The sequence below is a fragment of the Leishmania martiniquensis genome, chromosome 23 (assembly GCF_017916325.1).
Source record: "Leishmania martiniquensis isolate LSCM1 chromosome 23, whole genome shotgun sequence".
NCBI lineage: Eukaryota > Euglenozoa > Kinetoplastea > Trypanosomatida > Trypanosomatidae > Leishmania > Leishmania martiniquensis.
Window position 1 is genome coordinate 590,135 of NC_090158.1, and position 25,870 is coordinate 616,004.

Here is a 25,870-nt window from a genome sequence, read left to right on the forward strand (position 1 = left end):
TCCCCGGGGCCCCATCGGTGAGCCGCGCTTCGCTACGCGGAGGGAGGAGAAGAGGGAGTGAGGGAGGATGTGCCTTCTGTGCTGTGGGTGTACGTCTCTCCGCCTTTCGCTCGCTCTCGCGGTGAGTAATGTGTGAAGAGCTGCCATGAAGAGGAAGAGGGAGGGACTCCGCAGGTGGCGCTGTGATGCCGTCCCCGCCTGCCTCATCGGTGTCACCGTTTCCTCTCCCCCTTTTCCTCCCGTCGTGTGCTCAAGATGTGGGCGACGGCAGGGGGTCGAGTGGAGCTTGAAGTCCATGAAGGTCTATGGAGCGAGCGTAGTCAGCCACACCTGATACACACGGTCTGCCCCGACGCCTCCGTCTCGCTCCTTCTCTCCTCCTTCTAATTTGCTCATAGGCCTACGCTGGGGACGTACTCACCATAAACCACGCGAATCGCTGTAAGCCTGTGTGCACTATGCGTACCGCTGGACGTCTTTGATTGCGAATAACAGTGCGCGTTCTTAGAAGCACGTACACACATGTGATCGCTGCAGTGTTCTCTGATCGATTCACTGCGCCTTTTCTCCGTTCTCCCGCCTTCTCTTCTCTGTGCGTCGCACGTCACACGAACACATCAACACACACACTGCGAGAAACCACTCCTCTCTGCCCTACGCGCACTCTTGCGAGATCGCAGCAGTCACCGCTTACGTCCGTGCCGCTTTCCTACTCGGCATCCGCCCCTTTGCAGAGACCGACACACGAGGCCCCGTGACACTCCCCCTTCCTCGCTTTACTCTCTCCTTTCGCTCTCTCTTCGCCCAGTCCGCCCTCGACTGCGCGAAAAGACGCCAACATGACGCGCTTCATCAAGGCAATCGACGCTCTGCGTAAGCACCGAGATGCAGCTATCCGCGCCAGTGTCCTGTTGATCGTGCTGTGCGTGTGCGTGCCGATGCTGGCGGTTGTGCCCGAGTCATGGCCGTACGGCGCCACCTTTATCGCGTGGTCGCTTGCGTTCGCCGTGCGTGCGTGGCGGTTCCTGCCTTGGGAGAGAGCATACGTGCGCAAGGCTGCCCATCTCATGGCCGATGCAAGGATGCGGCAGAGGGGCGTGGGCAAGGTACTGATGCCCTATACAGAGGTGCCTCGCTCACTGCCCGTGGTGAGCCGCAGCAAGGGCGATCCACTGCCAAGCTACTCCTCGACGGAGGGGGGGGTGAGGCGTCTCGATTTCCTGGGGATCAGAAGCCTCTCGTCGACTGTCACTCGACGTGCACCTGCGGAGATGGAGGGCATCGGCATAGCTGACACCCGCAGTGGCGAAGCCAGCGGCACCGCTGCGGCGCCGTCTACTGCGTACTTGTCGGCCTCTGCGCTAGAGTCGTCAGCCCAGTTTCTCGCACGGGCCCACGGGTCTTCGCGTAAGGAATCGCGTGGGCCAGTCGCTAATCGCCACGCCGCGGCGGCAACACCATCGAGAAGTCGGAGCGGCAGTGACAGGCGTGCCTCGCGCCGCTCATACGAACCGCTCACACTCATCTCCGACGCCTACGCCCCAGGTGCCACGGGGCTTCCAGAACACCACGGTGTGATACGCTCAGCGGAGACGGCCATGCCGTTGTCGATGCCGCCATCGAAGAACGCTACGCCAGACACGCACGGGTACACAGGCGACGCCGTGGAGGTGGCGTCATTGCCGCAGTTGCCGGTATTAGGCGATGCAGCAGAGTCCTCGGCGTGGCCCCCTGCGGAGCTCACGGGAATGCATTCGAACGCGGTGACACCGCCCTCCTTGTGCTCGCAGCCGCCGAAGGCGAGGCAGTCTTATCCGCAGAGGGGCACTCTGCCGCCGCCGACGCGGCTGGAGGCGGTGCTGTCCTCCCCGCGCAGCTCGTCGCCACAAATTACGGTGCTGAGCTCGACAATGCGACTGCAGCGCATCTCTCCAGCTGTGACGCACGACGGTGCGTGCTGAAGCACTCGTGTCCGTGTTCTCCTTCTTCCCCCTATTTTTCTCTTTCGTTCGCTTCTCTTCTGGTCCGCTTTCCCTTATTCGTGCGCCCCTCCCCCTCCCCTCTCTTCCTGTCGCAGGTTTCTTTTTTTCTTTCGAGCTCCCTCGTCTCTGCCCCTCTCTTCCTGCTTGATCCACCGCTCTGCTCCCTCCCTCCCTCCACATCAATGCAGAGGCTACTGAGTGCGTTCATCAACGCTGGCACCCCGGGATCTCTCTGTAAAACATTATATATATATACATATGGGCTGCTTGGGCGTTTGCTGTCTTTCACAGATGTTGAGAGGGACCCCTTCTTCTTCGTTTCAACATCTTTGTGCTCCTTTATTTTTCCTCCCGGGCACACACGGATGGGGGGACGTGGGAAGACGGGGTGGGTGGGGGGGCATCTCTCCCTCCCTCCCCTCTCCCTCTTTCTCTCTCCCTCGACACCTTCGCATTCATCCAGCGATGATGGTGGTGGTCGGGCAGTACTACTGGCGATGGACCCCATTGAAGAGCTTAGTATGGCTCGCTGTACCTACTCGATTGCAGAAAGAGTACGAAGATAGGATCACCGCCAAAGGTACACCGGCAGAGAAGGAAACGGAGGGTGTGGAAGCTGGCCATGGCATCGTGCAACGTGAATGTCCGCCGCTGCTTACGGCCTCCGACTCGCACGGCTCTCCTCCTTACCCGTTTTCTGAGGGACCACAGAGGGGTAGCGGGCACGTCGACTGAGCCTGTGTGCACGCCGCCCTTTTCAGGTGTCGCAGGAAGACTCACCCACTCTGCGTTCCTTCGTGCTGTTGCTGGTGTTGGTGCTGCTGCAAGCCTGCGAGAGAGAGAGGAGGAAGGCGTAGACATCCTCGACCCTCCCTCGACCCTCTTCTCCGCCTCCCTCCGCCTGTTTCAGCTGCTTACCTTGTTGCGTATGCGTTTACCCCTCTTTCTCTTGCCGTACCTTCGTCTTCACCCTCGACGCCTGCACACGCACATGCGCTGCTTCAGGGACTCTCTCGCTCTTTCGCTTCCCTGCGGGCAGACGCACCTCCGAAGCCCCCGTGCTGCTCCTGATTGCATAGCCCTTGGCTCTCCTATTCGTCGACTCCATCGACTCCTCTCCATCTAGCATGCAGCTATGGGGAGTGGAGCTGTGGTGCTGTCACTGCAATCGTTACCTCGTGATTGACATAGTCATTTTTGCCGTGATAGTGACGGTGTGTGTCCCGCTGTTCATCGCTTTCAGTGCAGCCCGCGTGTACACCGGCATCCTCTTGGGTGCTGCTGTCATTTTCCTCTGCCGGCTTTGGAGGCTCCTGCCGTCGCACAAGCGCTGGGTGGAGCAGCAGGCATGCAAGATGGCGGCCAAGCTCGTATCGGAGAGGCGCGCCGTTCTGCCACCCAACCAGTTGCAATGGCTGCTACCTGGAAGCTCGCTTCCTGGCAGAAGTGGTGCTATGGCGGTGCCGCTCTACTACTCGTGCGCCCCTACCTCATTTTCTGCGTACGACTATTACGGGGCCGCTCCAGTTTCTGGGTACGATGCGCCATCGCCTCCGTCTTTCACGCATGGCCGCCACCTGCCGTACGGAGGGTTCGCAGAGCCGCCCCGGCCGCTGGGGATGCACTCGCCTTTCTCGTCACCACATGCTCCATCGCTTGCTGGCCCACTGGGCTGTTCGCCTTCGCGACTGCTCCTTCCATCCTCAGCGCCGCTGCAGCAGGAGGTCGGAGATTACGCAACACTCGGCAACAACGAATTCGCCGCACTCTCTTACCGTGTCTCCATGTCATCGCGCGCATCTTCTGGGCAGCGCGGCTTCATGGCCTCCGTCGCAGGCGGGGGCGACGCAGAGGTGGACTGGACACAGTCTTTACCGCTGACGCTGGAAGATCCCTCTTGCGTCAGCCTTGAAGGCGGCTCACGTGCGCCGAGTGCATTCTGCTCGCGAAAAGGCTCGCTTTCTCTGCGTGGCGGTCATTCGCCTCCGCTCGTGCTTCTTTCGCAGGGCGGCAGCGGGAACCGCTCCCATCACCAGCGGAGTCACTCTTCCTCTTCGCCCGACCCCTTCGCTCAAGGGCGGCCATCGGTCTCCCCCACTCGCTCTCCCTTTCCGGTACCCCCAGTATCATACGAGGAGTAAAGGCGCAAGGCCATTTTTCAGCCGCATCGCTGCAAGTTGCCATACTTCCCACCGTGCCAGCGGAGACACGCCCACGCAGCTCATGACTGCTCCATCGCGGCCGACCTCCCTCCCCGTAATATCCGTTTCTTCTAAACATCTCCACCTTCTGCTCCCTATTCTTTGTCCCTTTCATTGCCTCTGCGTGTGCGTGTGTGTGTGTGCGCCTCCCCTCCCGCCTCTCTCTCGCGCATCCACTGGCGTCGCCCGCCTCTGTGTGCGTGTGTGTGTGTGAGCAGGGGGGAGGGGAAAGACTAGAAAGCGCGAGCCCCTCTGCTGTCTCACGTTCGGGAGCCTCATCATCCCCTTCTCTCGCTTCGGCCTCGGCACCCTTCTCTTCATTATCGTGTGCGGTCATTGTGCACGTCTGCACGAGAAAAGCACTCCTTAGCCCTTTCCCGCTCTTGTATCATGCCGAACACGGTTGCGGGTAGCGGCAGCAGCTTTGCTACCTCTCTTCTCCTCTGCCGCACTTCCGTGTTACAGCGGCAGGCTGCTGCCTCTTTGGAGGCCGAAGGAGGAGGAGGAGGAAGGCGAGAGAGAGGGGGAGGGGGCAGTGCAGAGATGTCTTTTTATGCGCGTCTAACTGTGAGTGCGCTCGCGCTTCTGATCTGGTCGTTGAGGGGTAGGGGAGACCAAGCTCTTGTGTGCGGCTACCTCGGGCTCGGCATGGGCTGTGGCAGCCAATGATGAGCGCCTTTACCCCCCTCCCCGTCCCGCACACAAGCCTTCGATTTTTCTTTGGGAGCACTGGAAGCGCAATCTTCAGCGTGCGCTCTTTCCATGCCATAGCCCGACGTATTCTTTTTTCTTGTACCCACTGAACCGATGCTCACACACAGAAAAAATGGTTTAGTCTCGACGCGGCGGATTCGACTGTGGCGGCTGCGAGAGTCGACTGTCCAGGTGCAGTCCTTCGTGCTCCATCTCTCGCTCAGTGGATTGAGGCTCCTCCTTTTGCGGCTGCAGCTGCGGTGGCGAGAGTGACTGCGGCGCCTGTTGGAGTGTGCCCGAGTGTGCCGTACTGCCATCATGGCTAAGCGCTTCCCCAACACCCAATGACTGTCTCTCTCCCTCTCGTCCTTCACATACGGACTCTGCTTCCTCCTCTCGTGGCGCCTCTGTGGAGCGCACCGTTCCGCCCGCCTATCGGCTTCTCCTCTCGCGGGGCAGCAACCGCCTCATATTTTCTCTGCTGCGCTTCTGATCACGCTGCGCTCTCTTCCCTCCCCCTCCACCGCGCCAGCGTGGCATCTGTCGTCACACACACACGCGCACACACAGAGAGAATTACAGAGGGCATATATCGCCTCCGCAGACTTCTCCCCACTCTCTCTTTCTCTACCGCCACTTAGCAGCTCTGCACTGCGTGCGCGTCTGTCTACGCGTACGCGAGCACGCTGGCAGGCAGGGCGAAGAGGGCGTTCTTCGTGCTTTCCCACGTGACGTATTAGCCAAGGGAGAGGAGAGGAGGGTGTGCTGGTGGGTGTGGGGGCTAAGAGGTGTGTGTGTATCATGTAGAGTCGGGTGGGCTGGAAGTGGAAAGAATTGTGAGCAGCTTCCCACCGACTTTGGAAGGGCGCCTATGCGGCCTTCGACTGGGGCAAGAGCAGATCGACAAGAAAAGCCTTCGGCAGCCCTCTCCCTCTCCTCCTCGTTCCGCACACGCAGAGCGGTGGAGTATTCCTTTTTTTCTCCCCCTTTATCTCCTTTTTTTTCTTCATAGACGATCCGCCTTCCACACTCCTCTGCCGATCAGCAGACCGAGAGGGAGACACGCCGCGAGTACGCACGGGTGCTTCCTCTGCCCTCATCGACTCCCTTTTCTTTACGTCTCCACTGATCTCTTTGGCGTCTTGGTGTTTGTCTCTCGTCCTCGTCTCTCGCTCAACTCGATCAGCTGTCGCGGTGGTCGCCTCTGCCCTGCCCTCGTGGGAGGCAACAACACGGTCAATTAGTGCCGAGGAGGACGCGCTCGCCTACTTTTTGCGCCAAGGCTCAGATAGCTTCCCTCCGCCTCTTCTCTCCCCTCCGCTTACGCACGCCCTCTTGCGCATCACCCCCCCCACGTCCATCATGGGTATCAAAGGCCTGTGGCAAGCCCTGCGCGATTACGTTGACGATGGTCATCTCTCCCAGTTTCGCGGCCAGCGCGTGGCGGTCGACATGTATGTTTGGCTGCACCGGTGCGTGCACCGTTCGGTGCGCATCCGCACCGAGGCGATCCTTGCCTTCCTCGACGCCAAGTATGGCGGCACCGTGGGCAGCGAAGGGTCCGAACCGCCGGGCAGCGGTGGTGATGCCTCGACACAGGCGTCGCCGTCGCCGGCACTGCTCTCTGTAGACGACGTCCTGGAGATTGACGAGCAGTTCATCACACTGGTGGTAGACAAGGTCTCCGCGCTGCAGCGCTTCGGTGTGACTCCAGTATGTGTTTTCGATGGCGCTGAAATGCCGATGAAAGGCGGCACTGACGAGGAGCGACAGCGACGGCGAACTGACGCCTTTCAAGCGGCACTTGTGAAGCTGGAGCAGCTCTACTGCGATACGCGCCGTAATCGCGGGTACGCGGCGGAGCACCATGCGAGCGGCTCACGCATCGCACTTCCTCGAGGCACGCGCCTGTACGAGGAGGCCCTTCAGCTGCTGGAGAAGGCTGTCGATATCTCGACAGAGCTGGCTCATGCTGTCATTCAGGTGTTGAAGGAGGAACGCCATGTGGAGTGCATCGTCGCGCCGTACGAGGCGGATGCTCAGTTGGCTTACCTGTGTCGCCAGGGATACGTGGCGGCAGCCGCATCGGAAGACTCCGACCTGATCGCGTACTTTTGCCCCTGTATCATCGCCAAGCTAGACACATTCTCAGGCAAGTGCGAAGTTCTGCAGCCGCCGCTCTGCGCCCCGCACTTCTTCCGGCGCATGGCAACCACGAGCGGTACCACCCCCTCTACTGCCGCACTGCTTCTCAAGTCCGTCAGTGCTAGCCGACGCGCTGCACCCGCCGATGATGCGATTGGCTACGGTCCTAATCGCGAAAACGGCCCCCACACCCGCATGCGAGCTGCCGCGCTTCAGTCTCTACAGCGCTCACGTTGCTTCTTTAACGGGGAGGGCGGCACAAGTGCGGATGAGGGCGCCGCCGCCACCGCCGCCTCCACCGCCTTCACCTACGAGTCCTTCCTGCTTGGCTGCATCTTGAGCGGGTGCGACTACGTACCCAACCTGCGCTCCATTGGGGTCAAGAAGGCCTTTAAGCTGGTGGCGCATGCCAGATCGCTGCGGCAGTGCTTCGCTACATTAGAGCGCGAGTTTGGGTTTCCAGCGGACGAGCTGAGGCGCTATCGGCACCGTATCTTGGAGGCCTTTTACTGCTTCGCGCATCACCTCGTGTACTCACCCCTCAGCCAGGAGATCGTGACGTACTATCCCCTGCCGGGCTCCAGCGGCAGCGGCGGCACCGCTGCACTAAAAACGCAGCTGGTGGGCGATAGATGGCCTGCGCACACAGCGCAAGAGGTCTGTGTGCAGTGCCTCAAGGACCCCTGCACGTTGCAGCTCTATCGAGGCATATATCAGGCATGCGTCACACAGTACTTGCAGCGGACAAGGCGCGGACAGACCTCGCTGAGGGCGTACACCGGCTTCCAGGAGATGTCGTCGAATCGTGTGGTGATGCGCTTGGAAAAGCAGCGGCGAGACGAATCGGCCATCTTGCAGTGCTCTGCCGACAAGGCTAGCTTCGGCGCACCACTAAAGAGACAGCGTGTCGCCACCGGATTTGTCGGCCGTAGCGCAGCGCCGTCGCAGTCGCCGTCGTCGTTGCCGCAGCAGCCGGCAAGGGCTGCTGTGGTCGTTCGATCGCAGTTTTTCATAATGCACGGCCGCACCGCGGTGCGCGAGCGGTGGTCCGCCAGCGAGACCGACAGTGAGGAGGACACGCATAACGGCGGGCGCGGGCAGCGCGTGGTGATGCCTGGGCGAACGTCTTTCGGCCCAGAGGACCACATGGTCGACATGAACGCCAGTGATGGCCACCCTTTGGCATCACCGGCGCACCTCCCGTCCTCACCAGCGTCGCTCTCAACCACGAAGGCGGCAAGCGGCAGTCTTACAGAGGACTCGGCCAGCGGCAGTCTTACAGAGGACTCGGCCAGCGGGACTGGGGCTGCCGTGGCAGCAATCTCGCGTCTCATAGCCGGTAGGACCGAAGAGGAGGAGGCACCGTGGACGAGGCAAGGAGGCAGCACCGGTGACTGCGCTAGGCTTGATGACGCTGTGGAAGGCTTGCCCAACACTTCTTGGACGGGCGGTGGTGACGCAACAGCGAGCGTCACATCTCCGCTCTTCACCAATGGTTCAGCGCTGTCCACAGAGGATTCGGAGAGCACCAGGGATGGGGGGCATGAGTTGGTGGCGGAGTACAGGGCAGCGCGCGCACCGGCGGTGAGGAGAGGGCCGCACAAAGCCTTCGGCGTGGCAGATACTTCAGACGTGGAGTCATGCACGTGCGACACGGCTCAGGGTGCCAGCGCGGCTGCGGAAGCGGTAGGAACGCAGGCCGCATCGTCGGCGCCATCGCCGCCCCGCTGCAGCTGCCCATTCGGCTACTGGCAGTGCAACCGTGCGCACTCTGTCTTCGAGTCGTGCTTTCTTAGGCGGCATTGGCTCCGAGACGAGGGGCCGCCGCAATCTCTGTCTCCGGGCCGACCGACGGCACGCGCGTGCGCTTTGACGGCGGACTCGTCGACAGCGCCGCGGCAGTCTTCTACAGCGGGCTCTGTGCAGCAGTCCGTTGTGCTGCCTGCCGGCCACGCTACGACCGGGTACGTACCGCGTGCTTTTCGCCCGCCGCGCTCAACCGCAGCTTCTTCGACTCCATCTTCCTCCGCCTCCGGCAAATCGCCTCCGCTGCCTATGCAGCTCCGTCCCATGAAGGCGCAGGCTGCGGACTTGACCGTGCTGCGGCCACCTTTAAAGGCGCAGCCGTTGACAGCCGCACCCCTGACATCGCCTCCGTTGTCAGTGTTGCCATCGCCTCCAGCAGATGGGGACAGGGCGAGTAGTGCCGCTTCCGCGTCGCTACCGTCTGACTCCGCTACAACGCGGATGACCATCTTCGATAAGATGTCGTTCAAGAAGGGGTAGCCTTTGCACCTGCAGGTGCCCCGGTATCGCTGTGGACTGCGCATGGCTTACTGCAGGAAAGGGGTGGATGGGTGCGATCCAGACCCCCCCCCCCACACACACCTGCGCGCTGCTGAGGCTTTCTCTATCACTTCCACTCCGTCAAGTAGTCGTCCTTCGCTTCTCGTACATGTCTGCGCACAGAGTGGCGTCCGCCCGATCTCCACTGCCGGTGTATTCAATCTCCTTCTAAAATGTTAACCGCTGTTTTCAATGTGCGCGCCTCCGGTGCGATGACCGAGTGGGATGACGTGAGGAGAGGCGTGGGAGTGCGTTGTGGGGGTGGAGGCTATGGAAGCTCTTAGTTCTTCGTGCGATCCCAGTCTGTTGTCGCAGAGGCTCTGTGCGTAGACACTTGAGTTGTTAAGCTATCGCCCCACCCTTCCCTCTGGCATGCATACACAGATATATATATATGCATATATGCCGGCGAATGCCCGCCCTTTCGCCCTCTCTCAGGCGCTTCAATCATCCGTCTCTGCCCTGCAGGGGCGCAGCATCCTCCCACCCATGCAGAGGAACACACACACACACATATTGAGGTTGACCACCTCATCATAAGCCTCATTCGGCGGCGTAGGTGCCTGAAGCCCACACTGACACCCAACTTTTACTGTTGCGCGCCCTCTTTCACCTCTCGCCCACCTCTCCTTCAACTATTCTCTCCCAATATATATATATATGTATGTATGTATATGCCTTTGTGGTTGTGTGTAAGTGTGTGGGCGTATCCTTTCATTCTCAGACGCCACAACAGCTGAAGATGGGAGAGAGAGGAGGGGGCTGAGCGGCGCCTGACGCTTGCGCGGAGCGTCAGGGAAAGATGCAGTCGAAGGGTCAGAGATAAAAAAGAGGCCGCCTGCCTGTCACCCTCTCTCTCCCTCTTCATGCACTCAACGCCACTCTTCTCGCTTCGAGGCTGCTGCCCTCATGCCAGCCTCCCTTTCTATCGGCACCGTCACCGAACAGACGGTCATGTGGAGTCGAAGACGCACAGTCCTCTGCGCACATCTGCTCCCGTCCCCCTTTGTCTCACCTTTTGGTTTCCTCTGCCGCCACCCCTCTGGCTATACCTTTCCGCGGGCCGTCATCGCCGCACTTCCGCGCCTCTCTGCTTCAACGATGCGCTGCGTGCTGAGCATGTCAGGCGAACTGATGCGCGCTCACGAAGACGGCGGCGACTGCTGTGCTCTGCAGACTCGGTCTCTGTGGGCCCCCGTCCCTTCTCTCTCTCTTCGTTGCCCCTTCTCCGCTGTGCGAGTGGCGCTCGCGGCTGTGGTGCGCCTCCCCACCGGAGGCACCGAACCGTTTCGGCTTTGATATGTGCGAAGGGCCGAAGCACAACGTGAGCAATGGGAAGCAGAACTGAGCAGAGGGGTCGGGAGAGGAGGGGGCAGCGTGCCCGTGCGCTCACGGCTGTGCCGATATCCCTTTCGATTCCTTTTCGCTCCCTCTCTGCTTCTCCCTGCGGGCCTCCCCCCTCCCTCACCCGCGGCGTCGCCACCACCGCACAGCTGCGTTGTCCTTCCTTGCGATGCCTTTGCTTGGATGACGACGATGCCGATACTGCGATGAAGCGGGGCTGACACGGTGGTGCACCTTGACAAGTCTTTCTCTGCACCTCTTCCCCTCTTTTCTCCCCCTCTCTCCTCGCCTGTCGCGCGCACTTGGATGTGCGGCTCGCTCTCCCGCTTTCTCACCCACCCCCTAACCCCCACACATATACATACATGCGCGTGTGCTTATGAGCGCTACTCACTCTATCTTTTCGGTGTTTCTTTTTTCGTTTGTCTCCCCACATCCAAAAAGGGCCCTTGAGCCGAAGTTTGCACAGGTTTGGATGCGCACAGCTGCGCTTCGCTCCTTCGCACACCGCCGTTCTGCCTGCGCGTTTTCACAGACAGACCTACTCACCCGGCGCATACATGCTCTCACACGCAGTGTAGGCCAGAAGCCGCAACTCTTGCACAGCCTGTCTTGGCCGTCAGCATAGCGGGAGCCAAGGCGGCCCTTCCGAGAGTCTGGCCGGTTGCAACGAAACGCGCCGAAAAGAAAAAGTATAAAAGGGAGGCGAGCAGCAGTGCACAGTGTCACCAGCGGTGGCACTTCCGCACGGCTTCTCTCACGCGTCAGGGTGTGCCCGTTTGCATGTCCCCGGCACCCTTCGCTCGCTCTCTCTCTCCCCTTCTGTGCTGCCTCCGCGCTCTCTCGAATGCGGCGGTGTGTCTCACTTCTTCTTTTGTCAGCTATGTCGGCGCACCCCGCCCTTGGCGCCCTGAGTCGGCGCCGGAGATGCGTGCTGCGGGGTGGCACGGCAACGGCAACACGCTGTAATGGGAGCTCGCGTGCATGCGGGCAAAAACCCTATCGGCCCTCCGGCAGCGCTGCCGTGGCGCCGGCGTCGGCAGTGCCTGCGCAGCAGGATGGCCGCCGGAAGGCCCCTGCCTCCGTATTCTCTGCAGCAACGTCGCCGACCTCATCTGCGGCCACCAACGCTGGCGCTGTGCCCGTGAAAGGTTCCCCGTACGGCTCTCACTCCAGCCCTGTCGCTGCTGCGGATGTCCTCCTCTCGCTGAACCACACGCAGCGCCTTCTGCGCCGACTGCCGGTCGGTGCGTCACACTTTCTCTTCCACTACAACGAGTTGCCCTCCAACATACGTGAGAAGATGCCGCTGGTCGTTCGGCAGCAGCAGCAGCGTAGTGCCCCAGCGGATTCGAAGGAGGAGGGACACGCCAACGACACCACAGCCTCAGCAGCTGCATCGGCTCCTGAAAGCGAGGTTTTGGTGCCCGTGGCAGCGGAATCTGTGGGCCACGCGCAGGCACGTCGACCAGGTGGCACCGATTTCTCACGTCTGCTCTCCCTGTCTCAGCCTCAGCTGACCGCGTCGGAGAAGGCCCTCTTCGCCCTCTTCAGAGGCGCGCAGAAGGAGCGGCAACTCAAGCGGCTGCAGCGGCTCACCACGGAGGGGCGCAGGCAGCCGTCGAGTGCCGCGCCGCCCCCCTTCACGGATCCGCTTCTCCATCTACGCCTGTGGGAGGAGCCATGCCTGCTGATTCCTGACACGCGCGGCACTTTCGTGTCCCTCGGATTGGCAGCCGACTCGCGCCCCACTAACAGTGCTCCATCTTCCCCCGCGCCCGCAAGAGCTCCTGTTGCCTCTGCGACTACTGCGGAAGCACTTTCACCTTCACCACCCTCCCCAGGTCGAGGACTGGCGGCGAATGCATTGGCGACTAGCGACACTTCCATACTGGACGACCTTCATCTTGGGCTCACGTGCACCTCTACGGACTACCGAACTGACTACGCGAGCTTACCTGTGCATTACGTGCTCGGGGTGCCGACGGTGCTACTGGAGGTGCTTCGATCCGGCGCCTCGAGCGCAGATCACACGTTTCAGAGAAGGAAGAGCCGTGCAGAAATGTGGGAAAAGCGGTTCCAGGCGCCAGTGGACATCTCCCGGTGGCTCGTCTTTGACATAGCAACGTCGCAGGTGCTGCTGCGGCGTCGCAGCGAACCGCGCTCAGATGCGCCATCGGTGTCTACACTGGAGGCGCAAGTCTTTCTCGCGCACACGTACACCTTCGATCCCTGGTGCGCTTACGAGGCGGCAGCGCTTCAGGCGCGAGTGCCGGCTCACCCGCCAAGATCGACTGCCGGATCGAGCTCATCATTGGGGACGACGGCGCTGCCATCGACAGGAACGGCATCGCCGCCTTTGTATAGTCTCTTCTTCTTTACTGTGGCACGAGGTCGGACGGCGCCCAACTCCCGCGTCTCTCCCATCGACGCGGGGGTGCTCTACCCGTCGTGCTTCTTCAGCTACATGACAGAGGTGCCGACATCACAGCAGCTGGCGACCGAAACGGCAGCGGCGCGGCCGCCTTGCTTGCACCCTGCCGCCGGCTTCACACCCTCAGCACTGGTGGCGTCCGACATGGGCGCTGATACGGCGGACAGCTCTTCTTTCTTCGTGTCGATAACGGGCAAGCGACTGCGTGCTTGCGCCCACGCCTCGTCGTTGAAGGCTGCACATCTGTGGACGGCACAGCTGCCGAGTCGGAGGCTCGGAGGCGTCGCCCTCGATGCTGCTGCGCATTCTTCACCGTCTTTGGCGCAGCAGGCAGCGATAGTGGCAGGCCACAGAGTCGAGGCGCACTCAGCGGCGCCCTGGCATGAAGGCGAAAAAGACGCGTGGCGGCAAGCGTCGGTGCGCCGGAGGATGAGCGAAAGTTTTCGCACTTGGTGTGAGGCTGTTGCTGCCCGTCTGCCTTCGCCCTCTCCGCATACCCCCACAGGTGCTCCGGCATCGGCAGGAGAGCGCTGCGGCGCACAGGCGCCAGGACGGATGACGGATGTGCCGCAGCGTCCACCGGCCTCAGAATTCCATGTAGAGCGTCCGCGACAGATGGAGAAGCCGCACAACTCTATGCCCTCGCCGCCTACATCGCATGGGCAAGGACAGGGCGATGGCCGCAGATGGCAGCTGGAGGAACAACTCGATGCCGAGAGTGTAGCGCTGAAGTCTGAGGGGGGCGCCTTGGCCCAAGAATGGAGCAGCAGCTTCCGCTTCGGTCGAGTGGCCATCGCGGTAGCCATGCCGCTACTCTTTCCCACGCCCCAGGTGGCGGCAGACGCGGCGGCAGCTCCCCGCCCTGCGCTAGCAGGGCACCAGGGGAGGCGGATGAGCGGCGCCGACGCGGCCACAGACGCTACCGTACGTGTCGCCGACGCACCCTTGGCAGATGCGCTCTGGAGCGCCCTCTACACACCTGCGGCGGCCACGGGGTGGCCGCCAACGGCGCCCTTCGGTATCCCCTCCCCATTCTTCTCTTCTAATACGACCGCCGCTGCGGCCGCAACGACAGTTGTGCCCTCCGTTCTCCCAGTGGCGGAGGATCGCCTCATGCTCGCCCGTGAGCGGGTACTGCTGCCGTTCTTGCTGCACCAGCCACGGTGGGTGCTGCCTTCCTCGGGGCCACCGGTGCCAGACATCGGCGCTCACAAGCGTTCCGCTCGTGAGCGCGGCAGTCCACTCTCAGTGAACGTGTGCCCCTCCCTGTGGCGCCTTGATGAGCTGGAGCGACTATGCGGCTGGAGGGACCATCGCTTACCCTTCAAGGAGGCCTTCGGCAGTTTTTGTGGCCTGCTCATCCGCGACCTGTACATCTTACTTGGTCGGCAGACGCCGGCTATGCTCCCAGGCGCGATTTCTGCAGCGACTTGGACTGCGGGACAGCCAGAGGGGCATTACACACCGCTCTCTCCGGTCGTTCTGTTCAACGATGTGGCGTATGTGGAAAGGGTGTTGCTGCCGGCGATGCGGTGCTTTGCGGCTCATTCGTGCACGTGGGTGAAGAGTGGCCTCTGCGTGTATCGAAGTCCGCACGAGGTGCTGCCCGCTGAGGCGTGCCACGAGGTCGAGGGTAACTTCATTAGCGGGACGTCTGGCACCTTATCAATGCCATGTGCCGCTCCGCAGAGGCAGAACTCACGAGCGTCGCGCGAGGACGAGCCGGCCAACTCGCCGGCGGAGGCCGCCGTAGAAGTTACGCTGCACCACAGGCAACTGTCGCTCTGGTTGCAGCAGCTGCAACGCACCCAACACAAGCTCCTCAGGCGCTGGCTGGCGGTGTGCCACGGCCGAACGCGTTTGGACCCAGAACTGAATGTCCAAGTGAAGAGGAAGACCGGCGGGGTGCCAGCAGCGAGCCTCTTGTTCTTCGCTGGCTCATGCTCGGGTGCGCCGTCGCCGTCGTCCAAGTCCTCGCTAGCTCCTTGCGGCGGCGGCGGCGATGACGACCTCGGCGACTGCACCGCAGTTGGCGCCTCGGCCACGGCGGTCGAAAGTGCCATCGAGCGCCTACTCTCTCTCACCCCTGATCGTATTGCTGTCGTCCCGCTGTTGGACTTCGTCGTGTGGGGTGCCCTGTGCTCCGACTTTTCCGCTGCCTCTCTGCAGCACCTCGCGCACGCCGCAGATGGGTGTCGTGCGACGCTCGACGCCTCCGCCGACGGCTTGGCGGCAGTGAAGTACTGTGTGCGCTATCCTCGCCACCTGTGCTGCGCCGGAGGCCGAGGAGCGACAGTGGCGCTTCTACGATGAGCAGCGTGACCGCTTTCCCGCTCACGTGTGCGTATACGTTGGTGTGCTCCGCTTTACAGAGCGGCGTCATAAAGAGCGCCCGTGGACAGGAAACGCAGTGAGTAGTGCCGGAGCGCTGCCTCCAGAGACTTCTCAGCGTGTTGCTCAGTTGATCGTCGGAGAGCCTAAATGGGATAGCACTCTCGCCGTGTCGTGTTCTGCAGGCTCCACACTGCGGCTTCCCTTCACCCCCTCCCTTCTGGAGGCGCTGTGGGGGTGCATCGAATGCTTTTCCTTCGCGCTAAAGCAGGCGTATGTGCGACGGCATGAGCGTCTCTTCTCTGCCGATTTCCGTCCCCACCATCTCATCCGCTCGCGTCTCTCTCTCTCTCTCTCGCACACGTGTGCTTCATACGCAACGTAGTCTTGGACATCCCTTCCTGCGCGCTTATTCCGCGCCCTTGCCCCGTCTCGTATTTCTCTTTGCTGTGGCGCTCAGGCACCGCATCGCCCCTCCCTTCGCAGAGCAGTGGAAGAGCAGCGCGCACACGCATGCGAACCGCAGGACGGCACTGCAGCGGAGGCGCGTCGTAATCATAACCCTTCCCCTCTCCCCACCTCCTTCCTGGTCAACTATTTGTCTATCCGTTTCACGTTTCCTCGGCGCGCGTGCGCTCGCTCTCTCCCTCTGGCCAACTGCTCGTTTTTTTTTTTCGATCTCCTCTTATAGTTTGTGCGGCTCCCTTCCCCTCTGTCCCCCTCTCCGTGACAGGAGCGGCGCGCGCGTGTGCGCGTTGGCTGGGAAACCTATCGAGGGCCTTCCCCGTTCGATTCGCCCAGTAGAGCCCCCCTTCCTCCCTTCACACACACACGCACACAGACACACTCGGACTCTCTGGATCCGCTCAGTTACAGCGAAGCTGAACGCGTGCGAGCTCCCAGAGGTGAGAGCCGCAGGTAGGTGTGGGAGGCAGCGAAGGCGCCCGCGCTGATACATTGAAGGAGCCTCTTCTCGTTTCTTCCTGGAGTGCACCCCTCCCACCCTCCACCGCAGAGGAGAGAGGGAGCGAGAAGGCGCAAGAGGGAAGGCAGACGAGCCTCAACACCCCACCACTCCCCCCCGGCCCCCGTCCTTGGCCGGAGGCGTCCCTTTGCCATTCGTGCAGCCCTCCTCCACTGCGTACTCTCGGAGAGTCGCTCAAAAAAAGAGGAAGAGACTTTTTCCTCATTTCTAGACTCGACCTTCGCGCGTGCGTTGCCCTGCAGCCACCAGTGCCGCGCTCTCAGGTCAATCGCTCCCGCCCTCTTCTCTCCTTCCCCCTCCCCTCGTCTCCCTTTTTGCTCAAGCATATTCTCAGTTTTGAAGGGGCCGGCACGACCAAAGCGCGCCCTACCACGGCGTGTGTGTGTGTGTGTAGGTGCTGTGGCTCGCTGTCGCGCCTGCTTTTCTGCGCCCTGCACCGCCAGCACCCTCCATGAATTTCCTTCTTTCGGCATTCTCTGCGGCGCTGCAGTGCTTTCCCCCTCCCCCTTATTTCGTCTGAGTTTGTCTGCGTGCCTCTCTGTCCACTCCGCCATCGCTAAAGGGTGAGCGCGAGTGTCGGATCGCCTCTCTTTCTCTTTCTTGCTTCCTTTTTCACGAGCGGCTGCGGTCTTCTGCTTCGTGCGCGCTTCACCCCTCTCCCCCTCTCCCTCCTCCACTTTAATCACCTCAGCCGCGCTCCCGCTGTCACAGCCACAGCAGCTCAAACTGAGGCGCCCATCTCGGTGACGCCCACCTTCTGGGGTGGACCACCGCGGCGGCTGGTTGAGGCAGTGCGCGTATCTCTGCCTGGTGTGTGTGTGTCTGTGTGCGTGCGCTTGGGTGAATTCGCTGCTGTAAAAGGCCCTTTTCTCTCTTTGAGTCCCTATCTGACCCCATCACCGCCCTTAGTGTAAGTGCAAGTTTTGTGCTTCATCAGCGGTTCTAAGCTTCGTTTTTCCTCGTTTGGGTGCCGGTGCGCCTTTCAGGGTGTACTGCGGCGTAGTGCTCTTCAGCGGCTCTCCCCTTTTCGTTCTGTCGCGCGCTTGCACAGGTGTATCTTCTTCGCCACACCGATAGACTCATTGCGCCCCTCTCTTTTGGCCGCCGCCGTTGTGGCTTTATTCTTCCTTCGGCACGCTGGTCATTTCCTCTACCGTTCCTCGCTGTTGCTGACCTCATCGCTCAGGCGTCGCGCTCACCCCTCCCCCATTTTCCTTCTTGCCTTCAGCTCGCAGACAAACTACTCTCCTCACTTCCATTTTCTTCGCGCTTCGCTTCGCCTCTGTCAGCACCGGCTCCTCTTTCTGTCCCGCCCGCTTCAGCACTTCAGCTTCCTCTGCTGCTCCTTCCCTTTTCTCTTCGAGGAGGGGGACGGGAACGGTGCCGGTGGCGCACCCTCCTCTATTTCTCTCCCTCCCTCCCTCTTTTAGCATCTTTATTTTTGGCGACGCAGTCATCGGTAGCACGAGCGAAGCCGCGCCATCCCTTCCAGATCTCTTCACTCAAGCGAGTGAGGGGTGGCGCTGACACAGTCGCTTGTGCAGCTCAGCAGAGTGCGTCCTTTCTCCCCGCCCCTCGACCAGGCGCACCGAGCACGGAAGTTTGTGCTCGTGCATGCCTCGAGTGTCTCCGACGGCCGCTTGTAACTCGTTTTCCACCAGCGCTTCCGCGCCTTTGCCCCCCTCCTCCCCCCTTCCCCTCGAAGCTTTTACTGCACGCCTGCCGTGCTTGGCGTTGAGAAGAGACGCGGCAGGCCTTCAGCCACGCGCAGCGTACGGCCAGCCAAAGGCGCACGACGGCGCGGAAACGCACGTGAAAGCCGCAGTGCCGGCAGTGATTGCGACTGTGTAGGGCTGTCACGCCGGTGCATCGGCGCAACGACCGCGCCTCGACTACCACCGCAGAAGTTGAAAGCGGTGCCTCTGCTTCTGCTGCCGCGCAGTACGCCGTCAGCATCATAAGGCTCAGCTTTACGATTCGCAAGGGTACGCAGAGAGCGAGTCAGCGCGTCAAATGCGCCCAGCCTTACCGCATTGCCACCGCGCGCCGGTGAGCCTCTTGCCCGCGAGCCAGGCACGCAACCACACCAGCGATAGAGGTGAACACCGCAGCCCCCCGCGGGCGGTACAACCCCTCCCGGTGCGCTTACTAAGGCAGACAGCTCCGTCACCGTTGCAACCGCCGCCGAAAACGGCGGTGCGAGGAGGCGGAAACAAAGCAGCACCTTCTTGCGACACACCACAAGCTCCTCCTCTCTTCGTCGATGCCATGGACTCACAGACGCAGCGAAAACTCGCTCTGTCGCACCTGCGCACGCCAGATCAGCGCGATATCAACAGCCCCCGCGGAAGCCGGGGACTGCGGGTCGACCTGCCTTCCCGCCAGTTTGGCGACCTGTGGGGACAGAGTGTCAATGATGCGTCGTCAGATGTGCTGCTCGCGTGCGCCCGTCCCGGACGAGGTGCCAGGGTAGCTGATGCGAACGGAGTCTCTCAAAGTGCGGTTTTGCCGGATGAGGGCCATCGCAGCCGTGTGAGAGGGCCCGGCTCGCCGAGTGGCAGAAAGGGTGCCTCGCTGATCATGGACCACCCGAGTGGTAGACCCATTACTCTGGTGGTCGGCACGGCGAACCCGAGCAGTACCAAGACAAAGCCAGGCAATCCTGCGAGCATGGGCAGCGGGCTTGCGCGACTTGGCCCAGCTCATCCGGCGCCGCTCCTTGAAGTCGCGCAAGGATCGGCGGCTACGAAGGCTGCGAAATCGAAGGTCTTGTCGAGCACTCTACTGAAGCAACCAGAGCCGCTGAGCTCGCCGCTATTACTGCCGCGCCAAGCCCCGTCAATGCCGCCGGGCAGTGTGTCGCGGTATCCCACTGGCCGCTCTCACCATGATTCAGGTGTGTTTTTCTCGGCATCTAACACCTCGATGGCGGCCTCACGTAACCTGCATCGCAGCCGCGGCGAGAGCTTCGCGGACTCGTCTTACACAGACATGGGATCCAGCAGCTCCCCCAGCTCATTGCCAGGCCGCCGAGTACACTTCTTGCTAAGAGACCCGACCGAAGGGGACCTCGCAGCCGCTGACGGTGTCGCAGCATCTGTGAAGAAGAGCGATGATACCAGGGTGCCGCTGCCACGTCACCCATCTAACCCTGTGACAGTGGCGCTGTCGCCCTATGGCGCCGGTCAGAGACTGGGGTCCCCCATGAACAGCAGCAGCAGCAGTATTACCCTGAAGACGCCCTCGGAGTTTTCGAATGGGCCGTCACAGCTCGGCCGCTCCCTCGGTGGGGCGGAGACGCGCCCGACCGTGTCCTCACAGCCACGCGGCCCGTCGTCATCGCTGCCTTTTCAGAGCAACGGCTCCTCAGTACTCTCTCTGCGCCTCAACAAGAAAGAGGGGCGCATAGAGGCACTTCCGGCCTTTGCCCAAAGCAGAAGCGGTGGCAGCAGTGGCAGGAGCGCCTCCGAGCCTGCTGATGTGTCCTCCCACTCTCTTCTCTCGCCGGCTGGCGCCACGGGTTCCTCTCCCAGGAGGAGCGGCTCCCACGACGCCCAAGGTAGCGCCACCTATCAACCTGGCCAGCCGCTCCCCAAGCCCGCGTTGAGACAGGTTTCTCGATACGGTAAAGAAGATTCTGCGGCCAGCAGCTGTACAAATCCTGCTCTCCTGCAGAGGAGCAACGCTCAATGGGGGTGGTGGCGGCAGAGCGCCGCGGCGGGTGCCGGCAAGACGGCAGCCGCGTCCCCCGCGTCAAGGTCCTCGATCGGTGTGGCGCGCCGGCTCTTCGCCGACGACTTGCGAGGGGCACTTGTGCGGCTGCAGGGCCGCGTGCACAACGCTGAGGCGCCCACCGCCACCTCGGGGAGGGCGCCGGACGGAAGGATGTTGGTTGCTGCTGGGGAGCCAACGACATCTTCAGGGCGAACTGTGAACATTCGCGGCGGAAGGGCCGAGCTGATGACTAAGTGGCTGCTGCTGAGCTTGGTGGCGCTCGCATCCTTTTCGCTCATCTTCGTGGATATCCTCGGGAGTTGAGTTGTGCCGTACTTTGAAGGTTGGGGCGAGGCATGCCGCTCTTGTCAAGACCTAAATAGCGGCGGGGTCGGTGGCGCCGAGCAGGCGGAGGGCTCGGGCCCCTTTTGGCAGCTGATTCAACTCCCCTTCCCTCCCACCAAGGCGCTTTTTCTGTACCAAGGGTGTGCCAGTGTGCGCGCTTTAGAGTTGTGCGCCACCCCTGCTCACGCATCGGCGGGTGGAAGGGTGAGTGCTTGAGAGGCGCGCGCGCAACGGCGGTGGCTCATACTGCAGCGCGACACACGCCGACGCTGTTTCTTCTTTGCCTGCGGACTTTTTCTGCCCCTCTTCCTTGTCCCCTCCCTCCATTCCTCATGGCGGCCATCTAAGTGTACAGGCCTATCTCTGGAAAGGAGAGGGAGAGAGGACAACGCAAACACACACAGACACACACTAATATATATATATATATGCGCAACTGTTTATCTTCCGCTTTGCCTGTCTTCTTCCCCCCTCTTCCACACTCACACTTCAAAAGGACCGCGAGGGGATGCTGACGTGCTCGTCCGCGTCTGTGGGGGCGAGCGCTGGGGGGACTCTTCTCGTACCCCTTTTCATCGACTGACTCCTCCCCTCCCCCCGCCTCTGTTCTCTTCGGCGTTTTCACCCCTCGACGCTCAACCGCTGACGCGCGCGTGGGGGTGAAGTCTTTCGCTCGTGTCTGGGTAATTGGGCCGCGTCAAGTCTCTGCCGCTGGAAGGGGTGTGGCGGGTAGCGAAGTGCGCCGCACTCGCCGCCACCCGCCACCAGCCTTCTCCCCCGCTTTCTGCGCCGGGAAGGGTGGCAGGTCTGACGACTTTTTTCTGTGCTGCTCTCTATACTCCTGTGCCCCCGCCCCTCCCCCTTTCGCTCCGTAAGCCCAGCTGAGTGTGTGTGTGCCTGTGTTGCTTTCAGTCTCTGTCTCGCTCTTCATCAACGCCCTCCATTCGCTCTCTGTTGGCGCTGCGGTCTTCTCTCGCTTTTATGGTTGGGCGGTCGCTCCTGTGAAGCACATTCGTGGGACCGTGGGATTCACACCTGCGTCAATGCCGCAACCATGGTGACTTCACGGTGGTGCCTCGAACGGCACATATGACAATCATCATATCTGCCCTTCGGCGCCAGCGAGCCATGCCATCTCTCCGCCTTCCGGCCATTACTTCATCGCTAAACCTTCAACTCGTCACGGCCGCCTCTCCTCTTCGTTCAGAGCCCTCTCGGCAGCTCTCCCCCTCCTCGTCCCCGGGCCCCACCGAGGCCTCACTTCACACCCCCCTCCGCCCATCTTATGATGAACAGGCTCGCAATGGCGCATCGTGAAGCCCGCTGCAGCACCAGCTTGGGTGTCGGCGCGATTCCCGATGAGCGCTTTAAAGCCCTCCCGACGAAGGACAAGAGAGCACTGCTAATCAGGTACAATCCGGAGCGTCGCCATCAGCCGTGCCCCTGCTGGGTGGAGGGAGGGACGCACTGTACGCCCCTTCTACAGCCGCACAAGCCGAAACGATGAGCCTGCGCCCTGCCACCTTGCGATGCCAGCACAGCCATCTGTGCAAGTCACTCGCACAAATGACCTCGTGGCGACTGTGCGACCATCTATAAGATGTGCTCCAGCCACAGCCGCCTGGCTTCCGTGCTCGCCGCTCCGCGGTGTCCCCCCCTCTCCCTCCCCTTCCTACACCTGCGCGTCCACAAAGCGGTCCAGCACCGGCCAGATGCGCAGATGTCGGCCGGTGTCTGCGGATGAGGCCCCCGGGCTCGGTTCGGTAGATCGCCGCACTGAAGAAGCTCAGCGTAGACCAGCGCCTTTCTCGCTGGGCCACTGGCATCGTGCGCGATCGTCGCGCTCGTGTACGCTTCCGCAGAAAGAGATGCCAGCCGGCAGGGCTTGCGTGCCGCGTCTCTCGGCAGTGTCGTGTCGAGGCCCTCTTCTCGTCATTGTGGAAGGGAGCCCGCTGGAGGCGGAGTTCCTCGAGACAAGCGGACTGCACCACGCCTCCTCTGCTGGCGCCGCCACGCTCCTCTCGCCCTCTCTGCAGAGAGGAATGCCATTCGGGTCACATTGCACATCACCCTCTGGAACATGGGACACCGACCCGCCAAGAGCCTCATGGGGCGGAGTGCTGCCAGCACGCAGTGTGCCCTCCTCAATGCGTGGCACCGCAGCCGACGGAAGCCGCCCGTGGGAGTGCACATGCTCGAACGAGGATCGCTACCCCCGTCTTGTCGGCGTCGACTCGCAGGCACTGCGCGGGACCGGCGGACACGCCGCAGAGGCTATCGCAGCAGCGACGGTTCGACTTGCCAAGCTGGGGGCCGTCTGCTCACACGGTTCGGGTGCACCAGAGGGTCTCCGCCCTTCTCTGCACATGGCCCCAATCGAGCCAAAGGTTTGCTGCGGTGGTGCCATGCGATGGGACAGTGTCGCTGTAAACTCGGGAAAGGCCTTCGAGCGCGCTCCCGCCAGAGCAGCCTCAGCCAACGTGTGTGCTTTGAAATGAGCCGACAGCGGAGATCTGCTCGGGGTAGCCGATCGGCCGAGCGGCTCTCTTTCGGCACGGTGGTGCCACTGCGCTACCGCCGCCGCCGCTGTTCGCCGCATGCACGCGAGGAGGCTACGCGCTGAGTATCTGGTACAGTAAGTGCGTAGAGGTCGAGCGTCTGTGTGGCCACAGCACTTCGGCAGCTCTCACATGGGTATGCACGCATCGGCCTCTGCGAAGCTCTGCATGCACCCGCTACACCCGACATGTGCAGAGGCCGCGGGTGGCTCAGCGTCTTACGCCCCTGCCGAACTGCGGTCAGAGGCTCGAGGCAGCGAGAAAGCGAGCGGCATTCGAGCGACGCCTCTCCCGTCTTCCAAACCTCCTTCCCACGCTCCTGCCGTTGGGCGCGATAGAGGCAGACATCAGGCCAGGAGCAGCCGCTGCCTATTCTGGAAGGACATTGCATGCGGGTACAGCGGCAAGAAGCTGCGCTTGCCTTCACTTACAGCTGACGCGCTGTGCGCGAGGGAGGGAAGCTGTGGAGCTGCCCCGCTGCGGGCGCTGGTGAGTCCACTGGGGCCCGAACAGATGGGTGCGGTTGCTGTGTCGGACTCGCCCTCTTTCCTCACGACGCTCGGCACGAGCCCTACAGAGGGAAGAGGAGGACGCGGATAGAATGTGGCGACGCGACCCATCGCCCATCGCGTGCGCACAGCCCAGCCGACTTTGGCTTTGGCCGCTGTGGACTGTCACACAGTGTCAGTGCGGACGGGCCTGCGGAATCGGCCATGCCGGAGGCACCGACACCAACGACGTGGATGATGGACCTGGGCATCCGAGCCGGACGCCAGGCCGACATGCGCCGAAACCGCACTGTACACGATGCAACGCACTGAGAAGAGAGCTTCTTGGCGGCAGGTGTCTCACGCCAGAGGAGCACAGGCGCTGAGCTCCCTAGACGGCAGCAGGCGATCGGCGCCCAGCTGCGCACAAACGACAGTACGCATACTTTGGATTCCTGCTGCGGCCGGTGACTGGCAGCGCCGGGATGGAGTGCAAATGGCGTGCTGCCTGCCTGCAGCGCAGGCACCGTGGTGCCCCCTACCCCGCCTCTGTTTGCTAGGAGGGCGCACGGCACGGTGTTGTGGCGGATATGCTGCGCGAGGCTCGTGGATCGTTGTGCGCTAAAGGCACACCGGGCCTCCGTCTACAGGCGTGCCCGCAACGACTTGGCTACGCACATCTCACTTGCACCGCATGGGCTACCCTCGCCGGGCGTCTACCCCCGCCCGCGTGCCCCTTCAGGATGAGAAGCTCAGAGCTCTCTGTGCCCCGGCACATCTCTCTGCACCGGTCCCTTCTGCATGCTACACCCACAGCCGCTCTAGGAGGCGCGCGGGTTGAGGAAAGACCGGAGTTTCCCAGCCGCCACAGACGCATGCCAGCCTCCCCGCCCTGCCAAGGCACACGCGGGCGCGCCCGGCCGACTCGGTCCCGCTCCACCGCCTCCCCTGCCCCCCACGAGATCGGCGGAAAGGGAGGGCGAAGTAGGCGAGCGTCCCTCCTCGGGCAGCGGCGCCGCTCTGCAGGAGGCGCGAGGCTGCGAGAGATGGGAGCACCGCACGCGCGCGCCTGGTGTGCTGCATCCAGAGAGGACATGCGGGGGTGTGAGAAGAGGCGGTGACAGCGATCGCCAGAGCAGGCGCGAAGACGTCCATACCAAACCAACGCCGACGTGTGCGTCTGCGACATCTGGGGCATCCCTCCATCGCATCGGATGGGGCTGCTGGAGCCCCAGTCCCGGAGGCGTAACGAGCATGCGCCGAGTCGCCCAGGCCCCAGTGAGACGAGTCTCCACACCCCATTATGGTACGCCGGTGCTGGAGGCAGCACAAGGAGAAGGGCGGCACGCAGGCAGCGTGCAGGGTCTCCGAGGGCCCTCACCTGAGGCGGGACGGCGTCTCTCCCCCCCGCTCTCCCGACGTCGGCCGGCATGCGCCTGAAGAGGGGTAGGAAGAGCTCCCGGCCAGACGCATGGCCCGGCTCGGCGGGAGGAGAGCTCATCCCGGACAGCCAGTGCTCAGCCGCAGGGCAGCACAGGGGGAGCAGGTGGGCCTTTGCGCAGCAGTTGTCGAGTTGTTTGAGGTGGAGTGGACACAATAACACGAGAAGAAGAAACGTTCACTGTCACCGTCTGCCGACTGGTGTTGAGTTAGGTGAGGGAGTGCGACTCTCGCTTAGTTTGGCGGTGGCGAGGGCCACGGTGGGAGCTGTGGCTCGTGCTGAGGTGCGAGTGTCCATGACTTGCACGCTGCATGCCGCACGACCTCCGCTTCGCTTCCGCAGGCCTCCTCTGCACAGGGGGGTCCTCCGCATCTGCCAGCGGCAGTGTGCCCACGATGGATTAGCGTGCACTGCCGTGTGCTGACGTCTCACCTCTCCCGCCCCCTCACCCTTCTCATACCTGCTTAACGCCCTCCCGTCTTTCTGTGCATTTCGACACCACAATGGGCTGTCGGCTTCGGCAGGCTGACGTCTCGCGTTTCGTTCAGCGAAAGCGCCGCCATTTCAGCTGCTCTTCGGCACAAAAGATATGCCATGCGGCGCGCGTGCGTGTCTGTGCGTCTCTGTGTATATACGTGTGTGTGTGTGTGCAGGCGTTAGGGTGTCGCAGGAGAGAAGAAAAAACTGAGGTGAGTGCGCCGCATGTGCTCTTCGGCACGTCTTTGCGGAGAATAGGCGCACATGCGTATGTGCATTTAATACCGTTATGATACGGCACGCATGTAGGCGGAGCACGTCGACTCTTCCCACCGCCCCCAAGGAGAAGCCCACGCGGCTTCTCGCGCTGCGATGCCAGCCGACTA

General features: G+C 62.1%; 5 protein-coding genes across 5 annotated transcripts; all 5 read left to right on the forward strand.

The window, feature by feature from the left end:
* Window positions 1-839: 839 nt before the first annotated feature.
* On the forward strand, window positions 840-1,961 carry LSCM1_06142 (uncharacterized protein; the record flags this gene model as incomplete). The annotated part of the gene is made up of 1 exon (XM_067323574.1): window positions 840-1,961. One exon carries the CDS (start codon window positions 840-842, stop codon window positions 1,959-1,961), a length of 1,122 nt encoding a protein of 373 aa, XP_067178679.1.
* A 1,148-nt stretch (window positions 1,962-3,109) lies between these two features.
* Window positions 3,110-4,123, forward strand: LSCM1_06143 (uncharacterized protein; the record flags this gene model as incomplete). The annotated part of the gene is made up of 1 exon (XM_067323575.1): window positions 3,110-4,123. The coding sequence occupies one exon, from the start codon at window positions 3,110-3,112 to the stop codon at window positions 4,121-4,123; it is 1,014 nt and encodes a 337-aa protein (XP_067178680.1).
* Window positions 4,124-6,238: 2,115 nt separating this feature from the next.
* LSCM1_06144 (uncharacterized protein) lies at window positions 6,239-9,307 on the forward strand (the record flags this gene model as incomplete). Its single annotated transcript, XM_067323576.1, has 1 exon — window positions 6,239-9,307. The coding sequence occupies one exon, from the start codon at window positions 6,239-6,241 to the stop codon at window positions 9,305-9,307; it is 3,069 nt and encodes a 1,022-aa protein (XP_067178681.1).
* Window positions 9,308-11,594: 2,287 nt separating this feature from the next.
* LSCM1_06145 (uncharacterized protein) lies at window positions 11,595-15,458 on the forward strand (the record flags this gene model as incomplete). Its single annotated transcript, XM_067323577.1, has 1 exon — window positions 11,595-15,458. One exon carries the CDS (start codon window positions 11,595-11,597, stop codon window positions 15,456-15,458), a length of 3,864 nt encoding a protein of 1,287 aa, XP_067178682.1.
* A 3,016-nt stretch (window positions 15,459-18,474) lies between these two features.
* On the forward strand, window positions 18,475-20,499 carry LSCM1_06146 (uncharacterized protein; the record flags this gene model as incomplete). Its single annotated transcript, XM_067323578.1, has 1 exon — window positions 18,475-20,499. The coding sequence occupies one exon, from the start codon at window positions 18,475-18,477 to the stop codon at window positions 20,497-20,499; it is 2,025 nt and encodes a 674-aa protein (XP_067178683.1).
* Window positions 20,500-25,870: the final 5,371 nt, after the last annotated feature.